Raw genomic sequence first — 27,724 nt, 5'->3', positions numbered from 1 at the left:
ACAGTTTGCAAAGTAAATCCTCAAATCCAGAACTGCACATGCTGCCGTCCTTCTTGGGTATGAAGGAGTCATTCCTAGAAATGCTGTCTGTGTTTGTATGTACTGAATGATGTAACCATAGCTTATGGCTTGAAAGATCCAGTTTGACACTCTCTCTAACAGCTGCCAAGCCAGTAGATGGCCTGTTAGAGGAATTAAAGCCTGATTTCCAACAGTGCTCTATAAGTCATTAGTTAGATGGCACCCTTGAGGCTGTGAGATCAGTAATTGTAACATAAAAAAGGTTAATTCATCTGAAACTGTCTGGAGGGCATGCAGGGGAGAAATGAAGATGGTTGACTTATCCATTTTCTTCCTCTGAATAGAGCCGTGGCCTCCTCTTCAGAAAATTTCTATCAGGCTCACCTCTGCTGCCCAAGTGGCCATTTGACAAAAACGAAACTTCCAAACGTCTGCATGGACGTTCTCTCAGCATCCAGTCCCAAGTCCTTGTCCAGGTGCCTCATACAATAACCAATAAGACAGCTAAACTGTGCATTGCTAATCCCACACTGTCAGAAAATAAGTATGCCTTATGCAGCAGAGAAGAGGTGAATCAAGATGTGGCTTGGAAGGGATGAAAGACTTAGACTTCCACACAGCAGCCAGTGAGAGGGAGAGATGAGTCACCTTTATCACTGGCATGACAATGTAGCCATTAAGAAATGTGTAAAATTTGGTGAAGGATCAGTCATGATTTAGGGTGATTTAACATGATCCAGGCCAAATACAAGGTTATCCTGAAAGAAACTTGCTTCCTTCTGCTTTGACAATTTTCTGCAAAACTAAAGACTGGTTTGTCAAGTAGAACAAAGTTTCATGCCACACAGTCAGGTCAATCAATGTGTAGAAGTTAGAACACCAAAACAAGACAATGTCATGGCCAGCACATTCTTCAGGCCTGAACCCAACTGAAAACCTCTGCAATGTGATCAGGAGGAAGATGAAACAGCCATCATACAAAGCAAGGCGTTTTTTTTTTACACCAGGAGTGGCATAAAGTCATCCAGAAGAAATGTGAAAGACAGATTTTATGAGTTTTATCAACAGAGACTAAATTAAGAAGAAATATCAAATTGTTAAGCTAGCTCAGAAAGGAGGTAGAGCAGGATTCAAATGCAGTTGAGTGGATTAATCAATAAAGCACAACAAACACATGGGTACACACACACACACACACACACACACACAAGTTAAACAGGGTGAACAAGGGACAGGTGGAGGTGATCAGCTGTCATGTGAATAACAAGGGTAGCTATGGTAACAGGCAAGGGGAACTATGAAGGCAAACAAGACAGCACAGGGAACAAGGCAAACAGGAACTAAACCCAGGAAGCAAAAACAGATACAAAAGTGAACAAAACAAGAGCCTTTAAAAGCAAAACAGGGAAACAGAAGAAAGGATAGTCACAGATCCCCCTCAAGGAGCGGATTCCATCCATCCACAACAAAACACACACTTGCAGAGCAAGAGACCACGGTTGGAGCAGGCAGAGTGGGAGACCAGGGCAGAGCAGTGATCCAGTGATCAGGATAAGGCCTTCCTGCATGTACTATCAAGCCTCTACAACTGATCCAGAATGCAGCATCGAGGGTTGTCTTAAATGAGCCAAAAAAAGCTCACGTTATTCCTCTCCACATCAGGTTACACTGGCTACCAGTAGCCGCTCGCATCAAATTCAAGGTACTGATGCTTGCCTACAAGGCGACCACTGGCATGGCACCAACATACCTAAGCTCATTAGTTCAATCTTATCCGCCCTCCAGAAGCTTGCGTTCTGCAAGTGAATGTGCCTTGTGGTGCCATCCCAAAGAGGTTCAAAATCACTCTCACAGACCTTTTCCTGGACTGTGCCCAGCTAGAGGAATGACCTCCCAATCTCAATTTGAACATCCGAGTCTTTACTCATTTTCAAAAAACATCTAAAGACTCATCTTTTTCACCAGCACTTGACCAACTATTACTAGCACTTACCTTTTCTTTTCTTGTTTATTCTATTCTTGGGGGAAAAAAAAACACTTTCTACCAGTTCTGTGCTAGACTAACTGAGACTTGTCATGGCACTTGTATACTGTTGTTGTTCTCTCGTTGGTCTGATTGCTTCTATTGTTCTCATTTGTAAGTCGCTTTGGATAAAAGCATCTGCTAAATAATTAAATGTAAATGTAAAGGTATATAATGGCTGTCTGACTAAAGAGAAATGTTCATTATGTTTTACTCAGTAATGCACATATGCAAATTATATATGCAATTTCATTTACATACAGTATATCATTAGCATTCTGATACTTGCTTAAGCATCAGTGTTATTATATTAGTGTGAGGTCACACTGGTTTATCAGTATATTGATTATGAGAGCTTATTAGATTTTCCTGTATTCTGTCATACTTGCCTGCTTGGAGTGTAGATAATATTCCCCCATTAAAACAAGAGCTCTGCTAGAAAAGAGAGTCTTGCAATTCAGTACCGATGCAACCACATATGTATCCCACAATTCATCAGAAATGGCTAAATCTATCTAGAGTTACATAAATACCACTTTAAAAAGAGTCACTTTGAATGAGATGTTCTTAATGCCACTTCCCATAATGGCTCACCTGCAAGTATGATAAGGCAAACAGACAGGCCAAGTAAAATCTGCATGCTGACATCCAGAGAGACTTCCACGCCACCCGATGGGCAGTGACCTGTAGGCTGACATGCACACACTCTGATGGTAAGAGTGGTGGTACTGGACAGGATGGGGGAACCGCTGTCTCTGATCACCACAGGAAGATGGTAGTGTGTGCGATCATGCTGGGTGAAGGTGCTCCGCCGTGCCAGAATGCTAGCTGTGTTATCTGTGACAGTTTCAGATTATTACACAATTATATATACACACAGTACATCATGTAAACATGTGTCACATGTTCAAAACATTATGGAAACATTTAAATCTCTCATTGGATCTCAATGAATTAAATATTAAATTTGAAAATATTTACTTATATACATGGTGTAAATTGCTGAGAACAAAATGATCAAACCTCCAAACCAAAACCTCCTTGCAAGGACATATATGAAGATGCGATCTTGGAGGAGCTGGACTACCTGTGCAAACTGACAGGGTTGCATGTATTGCCTCATGCTACAAGAACTGAGAAGGACGCTAACAAAACTAGAGAAAGATAGTCAGGAAGGATAAGGAGAGACCACCTGCAAACCATTCCCTTTTTGTTGGGTTGTCTTGCTGTTGTCTCTCCAGTGAACCTTTTGTCACTTTTGGCTTGTGATGTCGGAGCATGATCCATTATCTCCGCCTACTGGAAACTTTTTCAAGCTTCTGATTGGCCAACTTGGCTTTATGGTTGACATTATATATTTTTTATAAAAACGGAAGAAGGAAAAACTCAGTTTATAAAAAAACCCCGTGTACATGTGGACATGGCCTGATATCCCTGAAGTTATAACTGACATATGCCAAGTTCACACTGCACGATTTTAGCCCCAATTTTCACTCACCATCAGGTTTTGAAAAATCGCTGACAAATACCTAAAATCGGAGGCTGGTTCACGAGAGTGACAATCACACAATGTGAATTATCAAAGACGCAATCTAAGAGAATCGCCTGCTGTGTGAAATGAGATTGAAAACTGTATCGGCAATGACCTGCAGCCAGTGGCGTAACTTGAGATGGAGACACTGCACAACTCTATTTGCTAGTTTTTTATTTAATAACCTAATTTACTTAAGGATTGGGTTTAGAGTTGGAAAAACTTAATTTTCGCTTTTCAGAAATACATAGATGTACCAGGGGTGGCACCAGAGAATTTTAAACGCAGGTGCTGAGGGGATGCTAGATCATTGACAGGGGGAGCTGAGCAATTCAGGGCTCCAGACTCTTTCTCTTTTCTCAACTTTCTCAGGTGGTGGCACAAGCACAGGTTTTTTTTTTTTTTTTTTTTTTGCTACAACGTGCTATTAAGTGACGTGACACACAGCCAAGTATGGTGACCCATACTCAGAATTCGTGCTCTGCACCCATCCAAAGTGCACACACACAGCAGTGAACACATGCACACCGTGAACACACACCCGGAGCAGTGGGCAGCCATTTATGCTGCGGCGCCCGGGGAGCAGTTGGGGGTTCGGTGCCTTGCTCAAGGGCACCTCAGTCAAACTCTCTAACCAGTAGGCCACGATATATGGAAACAAAAGTGGTTAACATTCAACCCATTCTTTTTCATCAGTAGTATTATTTGTGATTTTAATTTTGTGAAAGGGAGTTCCTCTTTTGCTATGTTATAAGCCCAGCTTCAGGTGCTTTCACTTTCGATTTTGCGATCTTGTCAGGTTTTACAATAAAAGATAATTGTCTGTTTTGCTTAAATCTATACACCATTCACCTTTTAAGACAAAAATTCATTATTATTTTTAATTAAAATACACAACAACAATAAAACAGTAAGATAAACTGACAAACTAGCTTATAAAACGTTTATTAACAAAAACTAATAAGATGAGGCATGGCACAAGCTTACACTACATGCTGTATTAGGCTATATAATGATTAATGAATTATGGAATGTTTAGCATAAACTGAGGATTTAAATAAAAATAAAAAAATAAATAAAAGAGAGCCTCCATAGCATAACGTGAGATAAACAGCAAATATAAGCTTTTCAAAATGAAAACGAAACAAAAAGACAAGTAAAACTAAACTTTCTGCCTTCTGACAGTGCTTGCATGTCCCCCCCACAAGAATACCAACATGTATTCTCTTATCTGGTTTAAGAAGCAATCTTTTACTTTACTTTAGCGTGAAAACCATCAATATTTGCGTCATTTTTGCTGAGCGCACCTTTGCTCTCGTGCTGATGCGGCGAGTATAAACCAGGCTCTACACTTAAAGCGCTGCGTAGTTCAAACAAGTTGCCGCTTGATGTTTTTAATACCTACTTAGCACAAGGAAGCACTCCATTTTTAAAATAAAATGCTATAATGACATTACAAAAAGTGCAACAGCTGCAAATCATGTTGTTATTTTATCAAAATGTTGCTGCATTCTTAATAACACTTTTTTTTATCACCCTTATTAGATTATGAAGAATGATTTGTTGATCTTGTTATCCCTTTCATACATACCTTAAGCAAGATATTTTTCAATTACTTTTAAAAAGTGGTAGGGACAATATTGACCCTGGCAAAAGGGGTGGGGACATTATGGGGCAAATTTCCCCTATGCCTGCAGCCAATGACAGAGCAAGATACAAGGCAACAGGAAGTTCGGGAAGGAGTGATCTTACATTATATCACTTATCACTTTTCACGTGTGTTTGGTTGTGAAATGTAGTTTGCGGACCAGACAGAGTTGTCGGCAATTCTTCCTACTGGAATGTCATGCAGTGTGTAAGTCCCCTGTCGCTGATCCATCATGCAATGTGAACAAAACAGCAACTGAATGCTACCCCAGATAGTCGTGCAGTGTGAAAACACTGGTGATCCGATGACTTTAAAAAATTGTGCAGTGTGAACAATCAGCATGAAGCTCTCTCAGCTTGAAATTGTTTAGCACAGTGCTTCTCACATTTGATGTGTGAAAAATCTATATTGAACATAGGCAACAAAATAAATATGCACCACTTACTGTTTTTGCATAAGTGTAAGGTGTGTTAAACCAGCCATTCTAAACTTAGAAAGCTCATGTTGTGACATACCTTGGTTGTCTCTGATGGTGAAGTTGGGGTTGATGTGTTTGTCTGGGATCATGGAGAAATAGAAATGATGGCCGTCTACAGGATCATCTGCATCAGTGGCACTGATCAGCTCAATTAGCTTTAAGTGAGACAAACAGAGAAAACATAATCTGAACATGTACCTCAATTTATTAAAAGTTCAAACTCAAATAGTTAGATCCTTGACAAAAGGACATACTTTGACTATTATGTGTATACATATGTCTAGTGATTGTTAAAATGTTGGTTAACTCTGTGTGTGTGTTTTATATACACCAGTGCAACTAAACCAGGACCAGGCCATGGTTAGCTGTTCATCTTTCCTTGTTTTTTTTTTACTTCATTGAACTAAATAGGTGTTGTATCTAAAAAGTGTGAGTAAAATGAGTGAGTAATACTCTTTAGAGACAGAGAAAGCTCTATATTGGCACAGCTGATGAAAATTTAGAAAGATTTAAATTATGTACTTGTGTGTGTTACCTCTCCTGCCTGTGTGTCCTCACACACATAGGGCTGATAGTCTTGTGACAAGGTGGGCACATTATCATTGATGTCAAGGAGTGTGATGTGCAAAGACACTGAAGAGGACAGCTGCTCATCACCTGAAAGATGCAGTAAAACATACATGTTATTCTTTATTGCCCATCAGTTACTATAGTTAAGAAGAGCTAATGGAGTTTTCTAACTTTGGTTAAATAATATACCTCATGCTCTCAGACAAATGCATAAAAGTGTAACACAATGGAAAAAAAACAAAACAAAAATAAAAGTAAGCTTCAGGTCCTTTTGGAAAAAAAATGTGTTTAACTAACTATAAATGATTTGTGATAAAAGAAAAATAGTAATAAGAATTCAATAATATGACCCTATAGACTGAGATATGTGATATTGTAGCCTTGAGAGAGAGAATTGGCTCTTGCTATAGACGATAGATTGTAGCCCTAAAAAAGAAAATGGCCTCTTGCTATAGACGATAGATTGATATTAATTATTCTCATTGGTGCTATACCTAACTCCATACATAGACAACACCCTTTCTGACTCTCTGATTCATTACATTTGTAGGCAAAACAAAGATATTTTCTGTGTGGTGTATAAATGCTTAAAAAAACACCTTTCAGATCAACTGTGAACAACTCATTATGATGAATTGAACAAAAGAGAATGCCATGAGTTAATGAGCTGTATTTTCTAAAAAAAAAAAAAAAAAAAAAAAAAAAAAACAATTGGGATAAACCATAAACCCAGCTCCTGGGACCCACTGTCCTGCAGAGTTCAGCTTCAACCCTAATCAAACACACCTGAACCAGCTAATCAATGTCTTCAGGATCACTTGAAAAGTCAGAGGCCAGGTGTGCAGAAGTAGCTTGGAAATAAACTTTGCAGGACAGTGGGTCCCCAGGAGCAGGGTTGAAGACCTATGGGATAAACAGTGCCATAGAAGTGCCAGGAAAAGGCACTTGAAAAGGTTTCCTCATTTCAGGAGCACAGTTTAGTAAGCCGATGACAGGGATGTGACTTTATGGGCTTTCCTTTCCAAGGAGTTTCCCATCATGTACATCCCTCTCTTAAGCCTTCTATACACTGCACGATTTTAGGAATCCTATAAGATCATTGCTGGTCACACTGTGCGACATGGATCTAATAAACTTGGGTACGACATGCATGTAGACTGTACGATGATGATACCTATTGACTTGTAGGCTATGACACACGTTTCTATAGAAGAATAAAATGTCATTAGCATGGCCTAGTGGTAAACAAAAAGAGCATAATGAATCACACTTTGACAGTTGTAGTTTTTATGTGTGCTGAAAAAAAGTGGGAGCGGCGAAAGAGGAAGGAATAAGAGCTTGAGGTAAGCAGTTTTATGTTTTAGCACCATGTCGCGTTGTTTTCATGTCGCTTTTTTATTGGTTGGTCAGTAAACATTGGTCTTAACTGCAAACACATTGTGTGATGATCATGCTGAATTTACTTGGGGAATTTATTTATTTCCCCACCTGTCCTCCCTCGTTACCCTCCTTGTTTGCTTTCCTATTTATTCTCCCAGTGTTTTCTGTCCTGTGCCAGTTCGTTGTGTCATGTTCATCTGTGTTTGCACAACTCCAACATAAATAATACATAAATATGTAAAAAGCACCAGATTTAGCCAACACTGGCTAATTTTCATCCCTAGTCCCTTTTGGCAGGTTGATGTTAAGCAAAGGGAGAAAATATAAACAAAGCATATTAATACACCAAATTAGTAAAGCAGAAGAAAAAACAAACCTAAACTATGGAAACACAAAATTACAGACTACCATACCATATCCATGAATCACTATAAATGATCACAATTTTGATGGGTCAATAACCATATGTCACGTTAACTGTTTTAATTCTTTCAACTCTACTGGGAGTCTATTCCACTCAAGTGTTCCTCTAAAAGCAAAATATAATTGACCAAAGGTAGTTTTTCTTAATGGCACGTTAGAATCACCGCTTATACCGACACATGTACACTGTCCTGTTATCTGTAAGTTAACACTGAAATGAGGGAAACTCTTGGTTTTCTGTTTCAGAATGGAAGGTTTGTCAAACCTGAGAAAGCAGGGTAAATCAAACCAGTTTCTGAAAGAGAGGTAACCTATACTCAGAGTCAGTTACCATGTGAACCTAACCTGGGGGCTGTTTCATAAAACAAGTTTACAGAATAAACCAGGCTTATTTCCGTTAGTTTGACTTATTTTCACTTGATTTGGTTTCATAAAGCAAAATTACCATAGCTCAAGCTCAGTCACTGTGCCAACTTATGCTGGGAAACGAACCTACTGTCAGGCTAAGCTGAGCTCCTTTAACACGAACCAATAGGAACCCATCGATATTACCATTTTGATGATTTTTTTTAAAATACTGTATATGAAAACATTTGAACATAGTTGCTACTTGCCCATTCAGTTGATCAGCAGTTTCTAGCCATGCAGCCTTTCTCTCAGTTTTATGACAGCTGTACCATTTATGGTCATTAGTAGAACATTATTACCATCTAAAATTGCTCTTTAAAGCATTTAAAACACCAAATTAAAAGTTAAAACCACTGAATTAAAAATGAAAATAAATAACAGAAATCAGACTACATTTTAACTGATAAGAGGAACACACATTAACTAATTTGAGATAGGCTTAGTAAGGCTTAGCAGCTTACATTTGATTTACAGTCACTGCTATGATAAAAATGTACTTATATGTAGGATTAAAATTCTACATGTGTCACATTTAATGTCCAACAACAAATATTTTAGCAGAATGCATATTTTATTCAGAATTATTGCGCCATTATTCTATTGCGCTCCATCTGTTTAGGGCGCATGAGCGCAGCAGAAACAAAAATAACAACTTTATTCAATAATTCCTTTGTCAACGGTCTCCTCTGTGTCTCTCCATATCACCGTATGTTGTGTATGCTCTTCTGTATGCTCTTCAGCCCATCCTTGTGGTGCGGATGATACAGAAGAGCATACACAGCATACTGTGTTATGAAGAAACAGAGAGGAGACTGTTGACAAATTAATTGTTGAATAAAGTCATAATTTTTGTTTTCTTCGCTAACAAAAAGTGTTCCCGTCACTTCATATAACCTAGATAACTGCACGTCCGATGGCAGATGGAGTATTCTGATGACGACTTTATTTGTTATTTACATGGCAGTCTATGGGACAGTCTCAAGCCTCCAGGTTTTCATCCAAAATATCTTAAATTGTGTTCCAAAGATAAACAGAGCGTTTACAGGTTTGGAACGACATGGGGGTAAGAGATTAATGACAAAATCTTCATTTTGGGGTAGAGTATCCCTTTAAAGTAAACTGTCGTTTATGAAACTGCTTTAGTCCCAATTAATTTATTTCAAGGTTATTTCAAGTCAGGTTTTAGACTTTAATCCCCGCTTTTCTTAGCGTCTTTTATGAAACAGCCCCCAGGGTTGCCCCCAATTTAAAACTACATTTTAAAACAACAACATTTAAAGGTTGTTTAAAATGTTTTCATATATATATATATAATATATATATATATATATATATATATATATATATAAAAAGTCATGACATTTTGGGCACAATACATTAAATATAGATGGTTATAGCCTATTTTTTATTTTGATCATTTCAGTTGCACTTTCTGTATACTTTTATTTCTGGACTAATAATAAAATGACAAATAGTTGTAGTCTATGTGAGAGAGTCAGTGGTAATATCAATGTGTTCCTACTGGTCAGTGTTAGAGGAGCTCAGCTTAGCCTGCTCCTTACCAGGTTAGTTTCCAGCATAAATTGCCACAGTGACTGAGCTTGAGCTATGGTAATTTTGCTTTATGAAACCAAATCAAGTGAAAATAAGTCAGACTAACTGAAATAAGCCTGGCTTATTTGGTAAACTTGTTTTATGAAACAGCCCCCTGGTCACAAGCAGGTTTTCCTCAGTACACCCATAGCTTCTTTCAGTCTTCCCCTCCGTTTTAAAGTGTAAGTGATGCTTAAATACTTCATTCATTCATACATAATTCTTTTCTTACAGAGTATTTTGGAATCTAAATTAAGTGCATTTTACTTAAAACAGGTAAAATCATCTCAGAGTGGGGTAAAAAATTATCTTAATGCAAATGGAAACATTATTTTTCTTACCCCATTGGCACATAATTTGCTAAATAAGAAAAATACACTTTATTATTATTATTATTATTATTATTATTATTGAAAATGCATCTTGATTTAAGAATCTGCGCATAATTTGACTGGAAACAAGAGAAAAATACTATTTTTTTTTTATTTTTTTTTTTGGCAGTGCAGGTACATTCATTCTGTGTGTATATTTTCATCATTCAAACACTGTGAAGGTAACAAAAAAAGACATGTCCTGTTATACAAGATCATGTAGATAATCCTGGATCTGTATCCAGTCCATATGGTGAACCAGTACCTCTTCAGCCCTGAATGTCAGCAGAGACAATGGCAACTAGATGTACCCTAGAGACAGATCCCCTGTGAAGACCTTGTTGGCCATTGGCCAAGCACAAGACCACTAGAACCAGACGAGTCTTCTGCTCAATCTGACCTGTGTTACAGGCTGAAATTAAACCACACCATGCTGGTTTCATCTGGACAAAGGAGAACTGGCCCCCAACTGAGCCTGGTTTCTCACAAAGTTTTTTTCTCCATTTCTGTCACCGATAGAGTTTTGGTTCCTTGCCACTGTCACCTTTGTCTTAATTAGCTGGGAACACAATTTCTGGCAACATTGTTGTCTTGACTGCTTAGACACTATTGGAAGAGAACTGAACTGAGCTGGACGATGACATCATCTAATCAACAATGAACTGACTTTAACTGATAAACTGACTGTTTTCTATTGTCCTCTTGCATTATCAACACACATTTTTATTGTTTAACGCTGTAAAGCTGCTTTGACACAATCTGTATTGTATAAAGCGCTATATAAATAAAGGCAGCTTGACTTGACTAGATGATTATTTTAGTTAGTCTGACTTATTGTCAAATGATTTGGTTCCATAAAGCAAATTTAACATAGATCCAGCTTAGTCATAGTGGAAACTTATGCTGGGAAACTAACCTGGTCCATGTCAGGCTAAGCTGAGTTTCTCTAACATTGACCAATAGGAATGCAGTGGTATTACCACTGAGACCCTCACATACAATTATTTGACTTTATTAATCACAATCAGTACAAAAATAAAAGAATCAAGAAAATTATACTTGATAAATCAAATAAATAAAAATATACAGTTGTGGCCAAAAGTTCTGGCAGTGACATAAATTTTGTGTTTTGCAAAGTTCATTTACATTGTTTTTAGATTATTGTGTAGAGTGATCAGATGCATTTTAAATAATTGCTAAAAGCTTCATAGGCCAAAAAATGCACTTTTCACCAAAAAACAAACAAATTTCACAGTTTTTTGATCCTGACACAAAACGACCAGATAACATTAATTGACTAATCATATCAGCAGCACATGTGAAAGTGTGAATGAGTACTTGATAGTTAAAATCACTATCATACAAATTAGATTGTAAGAGCAGACTGATTACTATAAAAGGAGGGAAGAAGCGCTTCCAATCATTTTGTTCTTGTTAGCAATGGTTACCTCCAAAGAAACATGTGCAGCCTTCATCGCTTTGCATCAAAATGGCATCACATGCAAGGAAATTGCTACAAAGAATATTGCACCTGAAAGAACCATTTACTGGATCATCAAGAACTTCAAGGAGAGTTGATCGACTGCAGTGAAGAAGTCAGAATCGTGACTCCAGCGGTACAGAGCTTGCTCAGGAATGGTAGCAGGTTGGTGTGAGAGCATCTGCACACACAGTGAGGCCAAGACTTTTGGACAATGGCCTGGTGTCAAGAAGGACAGCAAAGAAGCCACTTTTCTCCAAGAAAAATATCAGGTACAGACTGAAATTCTGCAGGAAGTACAAGGATTGGACAGCAGAAGACTGGTGCAGTTATTTGTGTGGGGTTGCTTTTCCACCAAGGGAGTGGGCTCTTTCATAATTCTGCCCAAAGTCACTGCTATGACTAAAGAATAGTACCAAAACATCCTGCAAGAGCAACGACTTCCAACAATCCATTAACAATTTGGTGATGACTCCTGCATTTTCCAGCATGATGGAGCACCATGTCACAAAGCAAGAGTGATAAAGAAGTGGCTCAAAGATCATTACATTGAAATTTTGGATCCGTGGCCAGGCAACTCCCCGGATCTCAATCCCATAGAGCAGTGGTTTACAAACTTTTAGAAAGCATGGCACCCCTTTGTAGTTTTTTACAGCACCCCAAACCAATTAAGATAAACGTACATGTGTACATACATATATGAAATTAAATCCAGATGAGCAAACAACAAATGAAGCATAAACAGCAGCATGAATTTATTATGAATGCATCACAACAGACATAACATGAGGTTAAACAACCCATTCAAATTAACCATCTGTCTATTACAACTGGATGACACGTCAACAGACTGATTTGAACCATGTAGGAATCACATGAAACAAAACACATTTAAACATTGATCCTTAACTCTTTAAATAATAATAAACAACTCAAATTCTATGTTTTCTTTAGTTTCTGATTTGCTTTGTTCACACGACTTTATAACTTAAAAAATTGAACTAAAATATCTGTGCATGGAAAGAGGTTGAAAACGGCAACAGCACATTGACGGCACATTGTGAGACAGATGGGTATAATTTAGGGTTGTGACGGTGAGGAAAAGAGGGGGGTAGTTTTCCCTCTTTTTCCTCACTTTCCTTCCATTTTATTATAACTTGTAAAAACACTTTCCTTCGCTTTTAATTAGCTTAAAAGCACTGTGCGCATTTTACTTTCACTTTCAAATTAGCTCCAATTCGGTGTCAATTGCTTGAATTCAATTCAAGCAACAACAAAATACAATGCAGAACAAAGAACTTTTAACAAAACGAATAAAAATACACCATGCTATACGCCTAATAAAAAATAACAAATAAGACACGGCCTACCTACAAAACTGAAGATCAGTAAAGACTGTGGAACCAATTAAATAAAAATACGTTTATCAGCAAAATGATTAAGAAAGATTGGAGACACATCCCACACATAGCATACTTAAAAAAAAAAAAAAAAAAAACTTTTAATAAATTTAAATCCGCAAACACTGGAACCAAATAAATAAGAATCGAATGTTTAACAAAATCACTTTAGATAAATGGCAGAAGTCACCAGGCTTTTCAAAATCCACAATATTTTTAAAACAGGTGCTTTTGCATGTCGTTTTGAAACTCTTCTGCCATCGTCTTCTCTGTAAAATATATACTGTAAAATGTTATTATTTGGTACGATAGTAATTTTAGGTTGTTTAAATTGGAAAAAAAGCTAAGATTCTGCAGCACCAATATCCATCCGACACAGCACCAAATCTATTAAAAAATCCCATAGAGAACCTGTGGTCAGTCCTCAAAAGGTGAGTGGACAAGTAGAAGCCTACAAAGTGTGATCAACTCTGAAAACTAATAAGGCAAGAATGAATCAATATCAGTCAGGATTTGGCCCAGAAGCTAATATCCAGCATGCCAAAGTGAATTGCAGAGATTATGAAGAACAAGGGTCGACACTGTAAATATTGACTCATTATATATTTTTTGCCAATAAAAGCCTTTAAAACTTATGATATGCTTATCATTATTTTTTCAGTATACCATAAAAACTTGGAAAAATAATCTACAAATACTGAAGCAGCAAACTTTGCAAAACACAAAATTTATGTCACTGCCAAAACTTTTAGCCACGACTGTAGGCCACAATTGACTGTGTTTAATGTATTGTGCCCAAGATTTATTGATATTGTTTTAAGATATATGAAAATATTTTAACATGGTTGATACTTGCACGTTCAGTTGATCAGCAGTTTTTAGCCATGCAGCCTTTGCACTGGTTTTATGACAGCTACCTTTTATGGTTATTAGTAGAACATTAGAATCACATAAGCCTTGCCCACTCCTGACAGCAAAATGGATATGTTTGCATTACTTTCTAACATTTACAAATCTAGAATATCAGTTATGTCAGTAATGCACTGAGGAAAACACAAAGTCTCAAATGCATTAAACAGCACAAATATATTCGCTGTTTGTCATGGTGGATCAATTTGATTCGGATTACATTTAATCATTTAGCAGATGCTGTTATCCAAAGGGGATAAAAGGGCTGCTTAAGAATAAGCATGCACATCACATTATCTTGACTCATTGAACCTGGTCAAATTAGTGAAATTGCGTAAACTTAAATTTTTTCGTTTATGGAACCGCTTTAGCCCGGATTGATTGATTGTTATTTCAAGTCAGGTTTTGGACTAAAATCTCCACTTTTCTTAGCGCACTTTATGAAACAGGCCTCATGGTAACAGATGAACAAAGACAGGAAACTGAACTGACTGCAGCGCAAAACTCAAACCCAGAACAGACGATTCATCTGTACTGTATATGTATATACAAATCCAAACTGTACTGTACATGTATATTCAAATATGTGTTAGTCAGTGGTTGATGCATGTTAGTGACAAAAATGTGCTCACTGTTCTCTCTGGCGTTGATGGTCAAGTTGTACCAGGCTGCTGTTTCTCGATCCAAAAGGTTGGCCACATACACTGTCCCATTACTGGGATCAATTTTGAACATCTGTCGTGTGTCACTGCTCTTTAAAATGCTGTATCTGTTTAAGGAAAACAGTTGTTATTTTGAGGTTTTTTTTTCATATACTTCCCTCATTTGTTACCATATGCAGATTTCAACCATGCACAAACTGCAGGTAAATCAAACAATCATGGGCTGTCTGGCCAAGCACATAGATGGTATGGCAAACATAATGTATTTTTTTTCTGTAGACTCGGAATCCTTTAGTCTGTTTCTCCAGATTGCTCCAAATTTACAAACAACTGTACCAAACAACACATCCAACTAGGGAAATAGGAAAAAAGTGTCAAGTTCTTTGATCAGTTATGAATAATTTCAGTTATAATTACAACTTCAATATCTGCAATAAATTAACTCTACAGAAGATTATATAGCGCCATTATTTTTATCCTCTGGTCTAACAGTATAAAACACAATTTCATGAATGATTCTAAGCTACAGCATGTCAATATTTTGTAAACAGCTCCCTTTCATTTATTATTATTATTATAATTAGTAGTTGTTTTCCCCAAAGGTTTGGGGTTAAAAAAAAAAAGTTTTAAATTTTTCTTTCTTTCTTTCTTTCTTTCTTTTTTTTTTTTTAATGGTTTTGGGGTATTTTTAAACTAAAGTAGTGGGGTCAGTTTTACCTAGTCGCCATACTTGGTTCATATATTGCTGTCATCAAGCTGTACAACTTTTAAAATCACAGTCATTATCTCTGCCCAACAGGAACAGAATCCTTTTAAGATTTAATATTATTTTTTTATTTTTTAAATTGCAGGCCCTGAAATACTCCTCTCAATAAATTTGTTCAACAGTTGCGATGGAGAGAGATTAATGAAAAAAAGGGAAACTGTCTCATATTGTCTACATGCATTGTCTGAATGAAATCAAATAGGTTGATCATAGATCACATGGATGTGGCAGCAGTTGTGGTTCACAGAGTGCCTCCAACTGGCAAAAGGAAGTGTGGCACATACAAATGACCTTGACATGGTCCTCTTGGTGGATCATCACTGCTTGCATCAATAAATGGAGGTCTGTTTCTCAATTAACTCTTGATAAGAATTAAACTGTGAAAGAATGTAGACCTGTCTCTAGTTCTCAGGATCATGTAGACCTCACATCTTTTAATGTTAGTATTTATATAGATTAGGCATGGTGGTCTATTTGAGTTCACAGCTGGAGGTACATTCGCTCAGCTTTGTATATGGATAAGGATTGAAGACCTCAGTTACATTTGACGACTGAATTCTCAATAAGCAATTGTATTTATCTATGTTGTATTTAATTCTTGTTCTAAATTATCTGATGTACTTATTTACTATTAAATATGGTGAGAGAATAGTTAATTTTATAAAAATGGTATCTTCCAATTTGTAGAAGTTGGAAAGACGTGTACATAAAAAAAAAACAAGATTGCTGTCAATCCTAACCATAGTAGCAAGCAGGACTAGTGAATGGATTGTTAAGAGTACTGTAAGTCGAAAAAGGTTGTTGTAGCACTATTTTAACACGATACACTCTGGCCCCAGTTGTGTTATATTTATTAGACTTTTTATTTTTAATCTTTGTTTTATTTATGATCTTAACGTTATTTACTTGCACATTTTTGCAATTTTGTCTTAAATAAACACATATTTGGATGCCAACATTGCTCCCGTGATTGCATTTCCATGTAATTCTATCCTGTCAGAAACCCTGAATATCACTGGCAAAAGCAGTTATTGTGTCACATTGCTAAGTGGGCTTTGGGGTGTTGAGGGTTTTATGATGTCTATGCCCATGGCTTTTTTGATCTGGCCATTGCAGTGCTGCCACTTACATATGCCACTGATTAAGCTAGAAGTCGACATGGACTTTTCGAAATGAACTAAGCAATATTTTAAACGCACTATAGAGTCACCATGGAGTCACAATGTTTATCCTAAGATATAATGTCATTCTAATCTGACTTTTAGGAGGTAATATAGGTCAAAATAAGAAAGGAGAAAAGGGAAAAAATTACCTTATGGCATTGTTGGTTGTGTCAGTGTCTTTAGCATAGACTGTACCAACTTGAGTGCCTATTTGGGCACTCTCTAGAACCTTCCAATTATAAGGTGTTTCATAAAATATGGGTGGTTCATCCACATTTGTCACGGTGATTTTGATTGTTGTCCTGTCACGAAACTCATATGCACTCATAAAACGTGTGTCTATGTTTTCATTGATGGCCTCTACAGCAATGACGAACCGCCTCTTGGTCTCATAATCCAGTGGCTACAGAGACAAGAGAACACTTATAAAAGACAAACATAAAACAGTTGTCCAGTAATTGCCAATTTGAAAATTAACATTATGAATTCAATTATTAATTATGACTTAAAATATTTAATAATAATATAATATTTAAAATCGAATATAAAATATTAATTATTTTGTACAAATATAAATGTGTCTTGAATTTGTTTCTGAGAACATCATGCCCAACATTTGTGAAAAATTATCATGGATATCAGAAAAATATAATTTAAACAACTTAGATAAATGATGATGATTACATAAGCATATATCTGTATTGTACTGTAAGACCTGAGCCAGTATGACAATCCCCTCTTGAGTGTCAGGGTCTGTCTGGATTGTGAAGGTGCTGCTCTCCTCAAGATCTTCTAAACTGTAGTTCATTTTAGCGTTCAGACCAACATCACCATCATCCGCCATTATTCTTCCCAATGTGGTACCCACTGGTGCTGACTCTGATATAGCAAATGTGTACAAATCTGGACATAAAGAGGAAAATGACAAAACACGTTCAATAACATTTATGTGCTTTGGCAACAGAAACAGAAAAAAAATACATAATGCAATAAACCACTGAATGCTGATAATAATGTAAAGTGTCATTACTCACATACCCATATGCATTTTTGACATGGTGTGAATTTTCCATTGACCTCTATTACTTTTATACCATGCTAATTATATTTTCTGTCCTCTAACTCTTCCCCTAACCTAACATTTCCCATCACAACATTCTAAGATGTTATTTAATGTTATTTATTAAGATGTTTGTGTGGACCATTGGCTGCTATACAAAGAAAGCATGAGTTAGCCCTACTTCTTTAAGTGCTCTTTACTGTTTAACAAAGATCAGAGATCTGATCCAAAAACTTGGCCAAAATTAGCACAGAAATTATACAGAAGTTCAGACAAACCAAAGGGTCTTTTGGTTGGGAAGCTGTAGTGTCAGAGAACTTTGGATAGGATGCAATACTGCTAAGATTTGTCAAAATGGCGCTACACTGATTTGGAGAGACACAGAGAAGAGGAATTGCTGAATAAAGTGGGTTTTTTTTTCTTTTTTTTTCTTAGTTTACAAAAAGTATTCTCCTTGCTTCATAACATTATGGTTGAATCACTGATGGCAGTTGGACTATTCTGATGATGCTTTTCATACTTTCCTGGACCTTGACAGTGTCACTTACTTGGCAGTCTATGGGACAGTCTCAAGTCTCCCGGTTTTAATCCAAAATATCTTAAAACCCTTTAAGAATACAAAAAAATCACATAAACGTGTGGAACAACATGGGGGTAAGTGATTAATGACAAAATGTTCATTTTGGGTAGGAGTAACCCTTTAAGGGTATGACTTACTACTCTAAGCTACTAATATGTTCCTATTAGGGGTGAAAAAAGGTATAAAGATAAGTAATTTTAAGAGTATTGCTACAGTGTCAAGCTGTTGTACCCCAAAAGATACAATTTTGGCCCCTTTTTTTCTGTGTGGCCTGGATAAGTGTGAGATTTCTCAGCCTGAAATTGCATCCCTCTCCGGCCATGAATATATTTACATGTTTACTTCATATTTCTTCAGACAGAATCATAATTTCTATTCATTTTCCACTGATTTATGTGATCTGCACTGAATTAGCAGCTCCCTGGGCTGTCTCAGTAAGTTTACTCTTCCGTGCTCGTGCTCTGACTCAGAGGAAACCTGATTCATCTGTCGCTTGTCAATCATAACTGTCAGAATCAGAATGAGCTTTATTGCCAGGTATGTTTACATTTGTTTTCGTGACAGAAGCTTCCGCAGTGCAACAGAATGACAGAGACAGAACAAAAAACACATAATAAAAGAATAAAAAATAAGTCAGTAAAGAATAACAATATACAAATTGAAAATTGTATGTGCAGGTATATTACAATAGGCAGTTTTGTATGTACAGGTATATTATGTGCAAATTTGAAGTGTAGACTAAGTATGTGTGTTAGATAAATAAGTGTATGTGTGTATAAATAGTGTTGTGTTCTCCATAGTTATTGTCAAATGTTCATTAGATGGATTGCCTGAGGGAAGAAACTGTTCCTGTGTCTGGCCATTCTGGCACTCAGAGCTCTGTAGTGTCAACCAGATGGCAACAGTTCAAAGAGGAAGAGGGCTGGATGTGAGGGGTCCAGAGCGATTTTGCCAGTCCTTTTGCCCACTCTGCATAAGTACAGTTCTTGAATAGAAGGGAAGGTTGTACCGATGATTCGCTCAGCAGTCCGGACTACCCTCTGTAGTCTTCTGAGGTCAGATTTGGTAGCTGAGCTGAACCAGACAACTACTGGAGTGCAGAGGACTGATTCAATGATGGTGGCGTAGAACTGTTTCAGCAGCTCTTGTGGTAGGTTGAATTTCCTCAGCTGGCGAAGGAAGTACAACCTCTGCTGGGCTTTTTTCACAATGGAGTCAATGTGAATCTCCCACTTCAGGTCCTGAGAGATTGTGGTGCCTAGGAATCTGAATGACTCCACTGCAGTCACAGTGCTGTACATGATGGTGAGTGGGGGAGTGCAGGGGGGTTTCTCCTGAAGTCCACTATCATCTCCACTGTTTTGAGCGTGTTCAGCTCCAGGTTGTTGAGACTACACCAGACGGCCAGCTCTTTAACCTCCTGTCTGTAAGCAGACTTGTCACCGTCCTGAATGAGGCCGATGAGGGTGTTGTCATCAGCAAACTTCAGGAGCTTGACAGAGGGGTCATAAGATGTGCAGTCGTTGGTGTACAGGGAGAAGAGCAGTGGGGAGAGAACACAGCCCTGAGGAGCTCCAGTGCTGATTATATGGGTGCTGGATATGTATTTTCCCAGCCTCACTAGCTGCTGCCTGTCTGTCAGGAAACTGTTGATCCACTGACAGACGGAGGTGGGCACGGAGAGCGGAGTTAGTTTAGGCAGGAAAAGGTTTGGGATGATAGTGTTAAAGGCCGAGCTGAAGTCCACCAACAGAATCCTCACATAAGTCCCTTGTCTGTCTAGATGTTGCAGAACATAATGTAGTCCAGTGTTTACTGCGTCATCCACAGACATGTTTGCTCTGTAGGCAAACTGAAGAGGATCCAGCAAGGGTCCAGCAATGTTTTTCAGGTGGGCCAGCACCAGTTTTTCAAATGATTTCATGTGTGAGCGGTTGTTTGGAGAGGTGTTCAGGGAGGGTGATGGGTGTTCTTTCAAACCTGCAGTAAAAATTGTTCAGATTGTCTGCCAGTTGTTGATTCTCCACAGTGCTGGGGGATGGTGTCTTGTAATTGGTGATCTCCTTCAGACTTTTCCACACTGATGCTGAGTCCTTATTTTTTCAGAATAATTCCTCTTTGCCACTCTGATCTCCTTTTCCAGTGTGTGTTTAGCCTGTTTATACAAGACATTGTCCCCCTTCCTGTAAGCATCTTCTTTGGCCTGATGGAGCTGTCTGAGTTTTGCAGTGAACCACGGTTTGTCATTGTTGTAGGTTAGATGAGCCCTGGTAGGAATACACATATCCTCACAAAAACTGATATAATATGTTACAGTCTCTGTGAGCTCGTCCAGATCGGTGGATAACTGTGCATCTCACTGTGTACTCACTGTGTACTCACGAAATATCCAAATAATAAACACACGATTACGATATTATATGGATTGTATGTGATTTTCTTGAGATTCGGGGTATTTTTAATAATAAAGAATGTGTACATCTGAAATGCTAATTTTTGCAGCAATATAAAAGGCTATAAATACCATATTTTAACAACAGTAAATGATCAAATTCCACATGAGATCGCAAAAGGAAGTTATTACAAACACTCGTTGGTGTTTTAAAGTGAGTTTTGAGTAAAAATGTACTAATAATCTCATAAATTGTCTTATGTTGCTTGATGCTAATGTTAGCTCAAATGCAGCTGCAGAACAGGTGCAGTTCTTCTTCATAATGTATTTTGTCATAATTCATGTCAGGACATAAGAAAATGTTTTGTTGTATTATTTTAGAAAGACTTTTGATAATAGTTGGGTAAATGTATACTGGGATTGAAGCAATGTGGTTTGGTTAACCTTGTAATGCCAGAATAAAGGCTACTAATGGCCGAATAAAAAAAAAAAAGAATAATGATAAAGGAATAATGAGGATAATGTCTCATACCTGGCGGAGGTGTGAAAAGTTTGTCTAGAGACAACAAAAGAATCATGAATGGGGCAGTTTGCCGCGCCAGACATGAGGCTACAGCTTACAGGAGAGTTTACAGGGGGCCATAAATAAATTTTCTTAGCCTTTTATTAGCCTCCTCTAAAAACACACATGACATGGTCTTTATGTCATGGTTTTAGAGATTATGTCCTGAAATTTGAAATGAACCATTAGTAGACTTCATTGTGTTTCTAAAACCATTTACGACAGCAAAACATTTTTAATACATTTAAAAAGTTTATGTTACAAAATGTTTTTATTATTTTTATTTTTGTTTTTACAAACCCGATTCCAAAAATTTGGGACACTGTACAAATTGTGAGTAAAAAATGAATGGAATAATTTACAAATCTCATAAACTTATATTTTATTCACAATAGAATATAGATAACATATCAAATGTTGAAAGTGAGACATTTTGAAATGTCATGGCAAATATTGGCTCATTTTGGATTTCATGAGAGCTACACATTCCAAAAACGTTGGGACAGGTAGCAATAAGAGGCAGGTAAAGTTAAATGTACATATAAGGAACAGCTGGAGGACCAATTTGCAACTTATTAGGTCAATTGGCAACATGATTGGGTATAAAAAGAGCCTCTCAGAGTGGCAGTGTCTCTCAGAAGTCAAGATGGGCAGAGGATCACCAATTCCCCAAATTATGCGGTGAAAAATAGTGGAGCAATATCAGAAAGAAGTTTTCTCAGAGAAAAATTGCAAATAGTCTGAAGTTTTCATCATTTTCATTGCATAATATAATCCAAAGATTCAGAGAATCTGGAACATCTCTGTGCGTATGGGTCAAGGCCAGAAAACCATACTGGATGCCCGTGATCTTCAGGCCCTTAGACGGCACTGCATCACATACAGGAATGCTACTGTAATGGAAATCACAACATGGGCTCAGGAATACTTCGTTCTGTGGTCAGACGAATCAAAATTTGAAGTTCTTTTTGGAAAACTGGGACGCCATGTCATTCAGACTAAAGAGGACAAGGACAACCCAAGTTGTTATCAGCGCTCAGTTCAGAAGCCTGCATCTCTGATGGTAGGGGGTTGTATGAGTGCGTGTGGCATGGGCAGCTTACATTTCTGGAAAGGCACCATCAATGCTGAAAGGTATATTCAAGTTATAGAACAAAATATGCTCCCATCCAGACATCTTCTCTTTCAGGGAAGACCTTGCATTTTCCAACATGACAATGCCAGACCACATACTGCATCAATTACAACATCATGGCTGCGTAGAAGAAGGATCCCAGTACTGAAATGGCCAGCCTGCAGTCCAGATCTTTCACCCATAGAAAACATTTGGAGCATCATAAAAAGGAAGATGTGACAAAGAAGACCTAAGACAGTTGAGCAACTAGAAGCCTATATTAGACAAGAATGGGACAACATTCCTATTCCTAAACTTGAGCAACTTGTCTCCTCAGTTCCCAGACATTTGCAGACTGTTATAAAAAGAAGAGGGGATGCCACACTGTGGTAAACATGGCCTTGTCCCAACTTTTTTGAGATGTGTTGATGCCATGAAATTTAAAATCAACTTAATTTTTCCCTTAAAATTATACATTTTCTCAGTTTAAACATTTGATATGTCATCTATGTTGTATTCTGAATAAAATATTGAAATTTGTAACTTCCACATCATTTCATTCTGTTTTTATTCACAATTTGTACAGTGTCCCAACTTTTTTGGAATCAGGTTTATATGTTTGAGCTTATATATATATATATATATATATATATATATATATATATATATATATATATATATATATAAACAGTCCGAGTAATTCTGAACAGTAAACTTTGAAGTGTCAACTTTGTGAACATCTATTTATTATGAATCTAGTCAGAAAGACTCATGAGCAGCAACCTTTTTTATTTTGGGTATGCAATTTGTGTCTCCATGCCGAAAATAGGGGGTGACAGCAAAGGAGTTAATGTTGTATTATTTTGAAATGTTAAAGGGTTTCTGGTATGTGCAAGTTTGTGGTGTTATCATTGTGCAGAAGAGTAGAGTCTGTGGTCAGGAAGATGATTGGCCAAACACTGCTAAATTATATGTTACTTTATTTAAAAAGGTAATGGTAGTGCACTGTTCAGCACAGTGATCGTCTGTTCATTAAGTGCTTTATTATGAGTAGGTGTGCTTATGCTGTTGTAAGCTAGCTATGTTTTAAAATATGAAACATGTATATCATAAATGATTGTTAAATATAAGAAATATATATTTCCATATATGTGTATATATACTTCATGAATATATGTTCAATATATTTTTACACATGCATTACCAAATCTTATCACATGTACATCTATATATTATAAAGTGTATTACTGAATATAAAATGACATATACACTCACCTAAAGGACTATTAGGGACACCATACTAATACTGTGTTTGACCCCCTTTCGCCTTCAGAACTGCCTTAATTCTACGTGGCATTGATTCAACAAGGTGCTGAAAGCATTCTTTAGAAATGTTGCCCCATATTGATAGGATAGCATCTTGCAGTTGATGGAGATTTGTGGGATGCACATCCAGGGCACGAAGCTCCCATTCCACCACATCCCAAAGATGCTCTATTGGGTTTAGATCTGGTGACTGTGGGGGCCATTTTAGTACAGTGAACTCATTGTCATGTTCAAGAAACCAATTTGAAATGATTCGAGCTTTGTGACATGGTGCATTATCCTGCTGGAAGTAGCCATCAGAGGATGGGTACATGGTGGTCATAAAGGGATGGACATGGTCAGAAACAATGCTCAGATAGGCCATGGCATTTAAACGATGCCCAATTGGCATTAAGGGGCCTAAAGTGTGCCAAGAAAACATCCCCCACACCATTACACCACCACCACCAGCGTGCACAGTGGTAACAAGGCATGATGGATCCATGTTCTCATTCTGTTTATGCCAAATTCTGACTCTACCATCTGAATGTCTCAACAGAAATTGAGACTCATCAGACCAGGCAACATTTTTCCAGTCTTCAGCTGTTCAATTTTGGTGAGCTCGTTCAAATTGTAGCCTCTTTCCTATTTGTAGTGGAGATGAGTGGTACCCGGTGGGGTCTTCTGCTGTTGTAGCACATCCGCCTCAAGGTTGTGCGTGTTGTGGCTTCACAAAGGCTTTGCTGCATACCTCGGTTGTAACAAGTGGTTATTTCAGTCAAAGTTGCTCTTCTATCAGATTGAATCAGTCGGCCCATTCTCCTCTGACCTCTAGCATCAACAAGGCATTTTCGCCCACAGGACTGCCGCATACTGGATGTTTTTCCCTTTTCACACCATTCTTTGTAAACCCTAGAAATGGTTGTGCGTGAAAATCCCAGTAACTGAGCAGATTGTGAAATAATGAGACCGGCCCCGTCTGGCACCAACAACCATGCCACGCTCAAAATTGCTTAAATCACCTTTCTTTCCCATTCTGACATTCAGTTTGGAGTTCAGGAGATTGTCTTGACCAGGACCACACCCCTAAAATGCATTCAAGCAACTGCCATGTGACCGTTCAAATAAATAATTAAATTAATGAGAAATTGAACAGGTGTTCCTAATAATCCTTTAGGTGAGTGTATAGTGATATGTAAGTAAATATGAAAAGCAGCAATTCCTAATGTATTATTCAATATATTGTAATATATTTACACAATATATTATTCAGTATAATTTCTAATATACCATTATGTCATTTAATATATAGATCATTCATATATTAGGAAATATATTTTCTTTGCATAAGGGAAGCACTGCTTTATTGCATTATATATATGATACTATATGTTCATGAAAGTTTTTGGGATTTAACATAATTCAACTGTTTGATTGACTGAAATATGTTACGATCATGTTTTGGATTCTCACTGTGCTGGAAAGTAGGTCCGTTGTCATTAACATCCATCAGGCTGATGGTCACCGTGGTTGTGGCACTGTAGCCTCCAGTGAGTCCAAGCATATCTTTCACTTGAACCACAACCAGATATGTCTCCCTGGCTTCTCTGTCCATATTAGGCCATGATGTCACAATTATACCTGTGTTGGAGAAAAATAAAAATAAACTGAGCACAGATAGTATTTGGACATTTAAAGCTGCTGTAAACATTTTTTCCTGGAATATCACACCTTCAATCTGACAGAGACCTGTCTTGATTTTAGCCTGTGTTTCCTTGTCTCAGAATCAGAATTAGAATGAGCTTTATTGCCAGGTATGTTTTCACATACAAGGAATTTTTTTCATGACAAAAGCTTCCACAGTGCAACAGAATGACAGCGATAGAACAAAAACACAGATTAAAAAAAAAAAGTAAATAAGGAATAACAATATATAAATTGACAATTGTATGTGCCGCTATAAAACAATAGACAGTTTTGTATGTACAGGTATATTATGTGCAAATTGAAGTGTAGACTAAGTATGTGTGTTAGATAAATAAGGGTATGAGTGTATAAGTCAAGTCTGCTTTATTGTCAATTCTTCCACATGTACAGCATACATACAGAGAATTGAAATTGTGTTACTCTCAGACCCTTGGTGCATACAGATAACACTAACAGTAGAGCATAAAAATACAGATAGATACAGATTAAATATAAAATACAACTAGACAAATATACAAATAAGGACTTTTAAAAAATAAAAATAAAAAGTTAAATAAAGTAGCACAAGGCACATGGCAGATAAAGTGCAAACCAGTGAAGTAAACAAACAGTGCAGAAAAAATGATTATAGTGCAAGAGAGCTTATTCAGTCTGATTAAGTGACAAAAAGCTCAGAGAGCAGTTCTTTATTAAACTGTCTGAAGAGGTAGCTGAATGAGGCAGTGAGCAGACCAATGCTGCACAAAGTGTCTGGTGCAGGTCACAATTGTTAGTGGGAGGGGGGAGTGGAAGGACCTTGGGATGTGGGAGCTGGGGGGGCAAGGGGGGGGGGGGGTTGCAAGGTCGGGAGGAAGTTCAGCTTCCTGACAGCCTGATGAATGAAGCTGTCCTTTAGTCTGCTGGTCCTGGCCTGGAGACTCCGCAGTCTCCTCCCTGATGGCAGCAGACTAAAGAAGCTGTGAGTTGGGTGGGTGGGGTCACCTGCGATGCAGAAGGCTTTGCGGGTGAGACGGGTTCCATAAATGTCCTGGAGGGAGTGGAGAGAGCCACCAACGATCTTCTCAGCTGCTCTCACTATGAGTTGAAGGGTCTTCCGGCAGGACACGTTGCAGGCGCCATACCACACAGTGATGCAGCTCGTCAGAATGCTCTCAATGGTGCCTCTGTAGAAGGTGCACATGATGGGGGCCGGGGCACTGGCTCTTCTTAGTTTGCAGAGGAAGTAGAGACGCTGCTGTGCTTTCATGGCCAGTGCTGCTGTGTTTTCAGTCCAGGAGAGGTCCCCTGTGTCAAGTCAAGTCAAGTCTGCTTTATTGTCAATTCTTCCACATGTATAGTACATACATACAGAGAATCGAAATTGTGTTACTCTCAGACACCCGGTGCATACAGATAACACTAACAGTAGAGCCTAAAAATCTAGATCAAATATAAAATATAAGATACAACTATACAATAAGGGAATGTAAAAAAGACATATAATAAAAAATAAAAATAGAGTTTAATAAAGCAGTGCAAGGTACATGGAAGATAGAGTGCAAACCAGTGAACAAACAGTGCAGATAAAAAGATTTTTAGTGCAAAAAAAAAGCTTATTCAGTCTGATTAAAGTGACAAAAGGGCTCAAGAGAAGTTATTTTATTTAAACTGACTGATGAGGTGGAAGAATGACGTCAGTTCCATGGTGAATGAGGTAGTGAGCAGACCAATGTTGCACAAAGTGACTGGTGCATGTCATCGTATCCTAGTGCAAAAGAGGGTGGAAGGACCTGGGGATGTGGGATCTTGGGGGGGGTTCATAGTTCAGTGGTGCCTGGGGCAGAAGAGGGACGGGGGGGGGAAGTTCGGGAGCGAGTTCAGCTTCCTGACAGCCTGATGAATTAAGCTGTCCTTCAGTCTGCTGGTCCTGGCCTGGGGACTCCGCAGTCTCCTCCCTGATGGCAGCAGACTGAAGAAGCTGTGTGACGGGTGGGTGGGATCACCTGTGATGCAGAGGGCTTTGCAAGTGAGACGGGTTCCGTAAATTTCCTGAAGGGAGGGGAGAGAGACACCAATGATCTTCTCAGCCGCTCTCACTATGCATTGCAGAGTCTTCCAGCAGGACGCGTTGCAGGCGCCATACCACACAGTGATGCAGATAGTCAGAATGCTCTCGATAGTGCCTCTGTAGAAGGTGTA

At 37.9% G+C, this 27,724-nt stretch overlaps 1 protein-coding gene across 3 annotated transcripts in view; it reads right to left on the bottom strand.

Annotated features, from left to right (window-relative positions):
• Nucleotides 1-27,724, bottom strand: part of cdh19 (cadherin 19, type 2) — a 78,355-nt gene that overhangs the window by 12,479 nt on the left and 38,152 nt on the right. Inside the window, exons 5-12 of one of the 3 annotated variants that reach the window (XM_042713993.1) lie at nucleotides 25,313-25,480; nucleotides 17,542-17,729; nucleotides 16,976-17,229; nucleotides 14,868-15,004; nucleotides 6,237-6,358; nucleotides 5,739-5,856; nucleotides 2,639-2,881; nucleotides 2,434-2,479 (exon numbers count right to left, since the gene is read on the bottom strand). In XM_042713993.1, coding sequence (XP_042569927.1) covers nucleotides 2,463-2,479; nucleotides 2,639-2,881; nucleotides 5,739-5,856; nucleotides 6,237-6,358; nucleotides 14,868-15,004; nucleotides 16,976-17,229; nucleotides 17,542-17,729; nucleotides 25,313-25,480 — 1,247 coding nt within the window. In that variant the 3' untranslated portion in view covers nucleotides 2,434-2,462. The remainder of the gene's footprint in view (nucleotides 1-2,433; nucleotides 2,480-2,638; nucleotides 2,882-5,738; nucleotides 5,857-6,236; nucleotides 6,359-14,867; nucleotides 15,005-16,975; nucleotides 17,230-17,541; nucleotides 17,730-25,312; nucleotides 25,481-27,724) is intronic. The other 2 variants (XM_042713994.1, XM_042713992.1) reach the window with 2 other exon arrangements.

Source organism: Cyprinus carpio, chromosome A24, assembly GCF_018340385.1.
Source record: "Cyprinus carpio isolate SPL01 chromosome A24, ASM1834038v1, whole genome shotgun sequence".
Classification (NCBI taxonomy): domain Eukaryota; kingdom Metazoa; phylum Chordata; class Actinopteri; order Cypriniformes; family Cyprinidae; genus Cyprinus; species Cyprinus carpio.
Note: the sequence above shows the minus strand (reverse complement) of the source record. Positions and strands in the feature narration are given on the sequence as shown.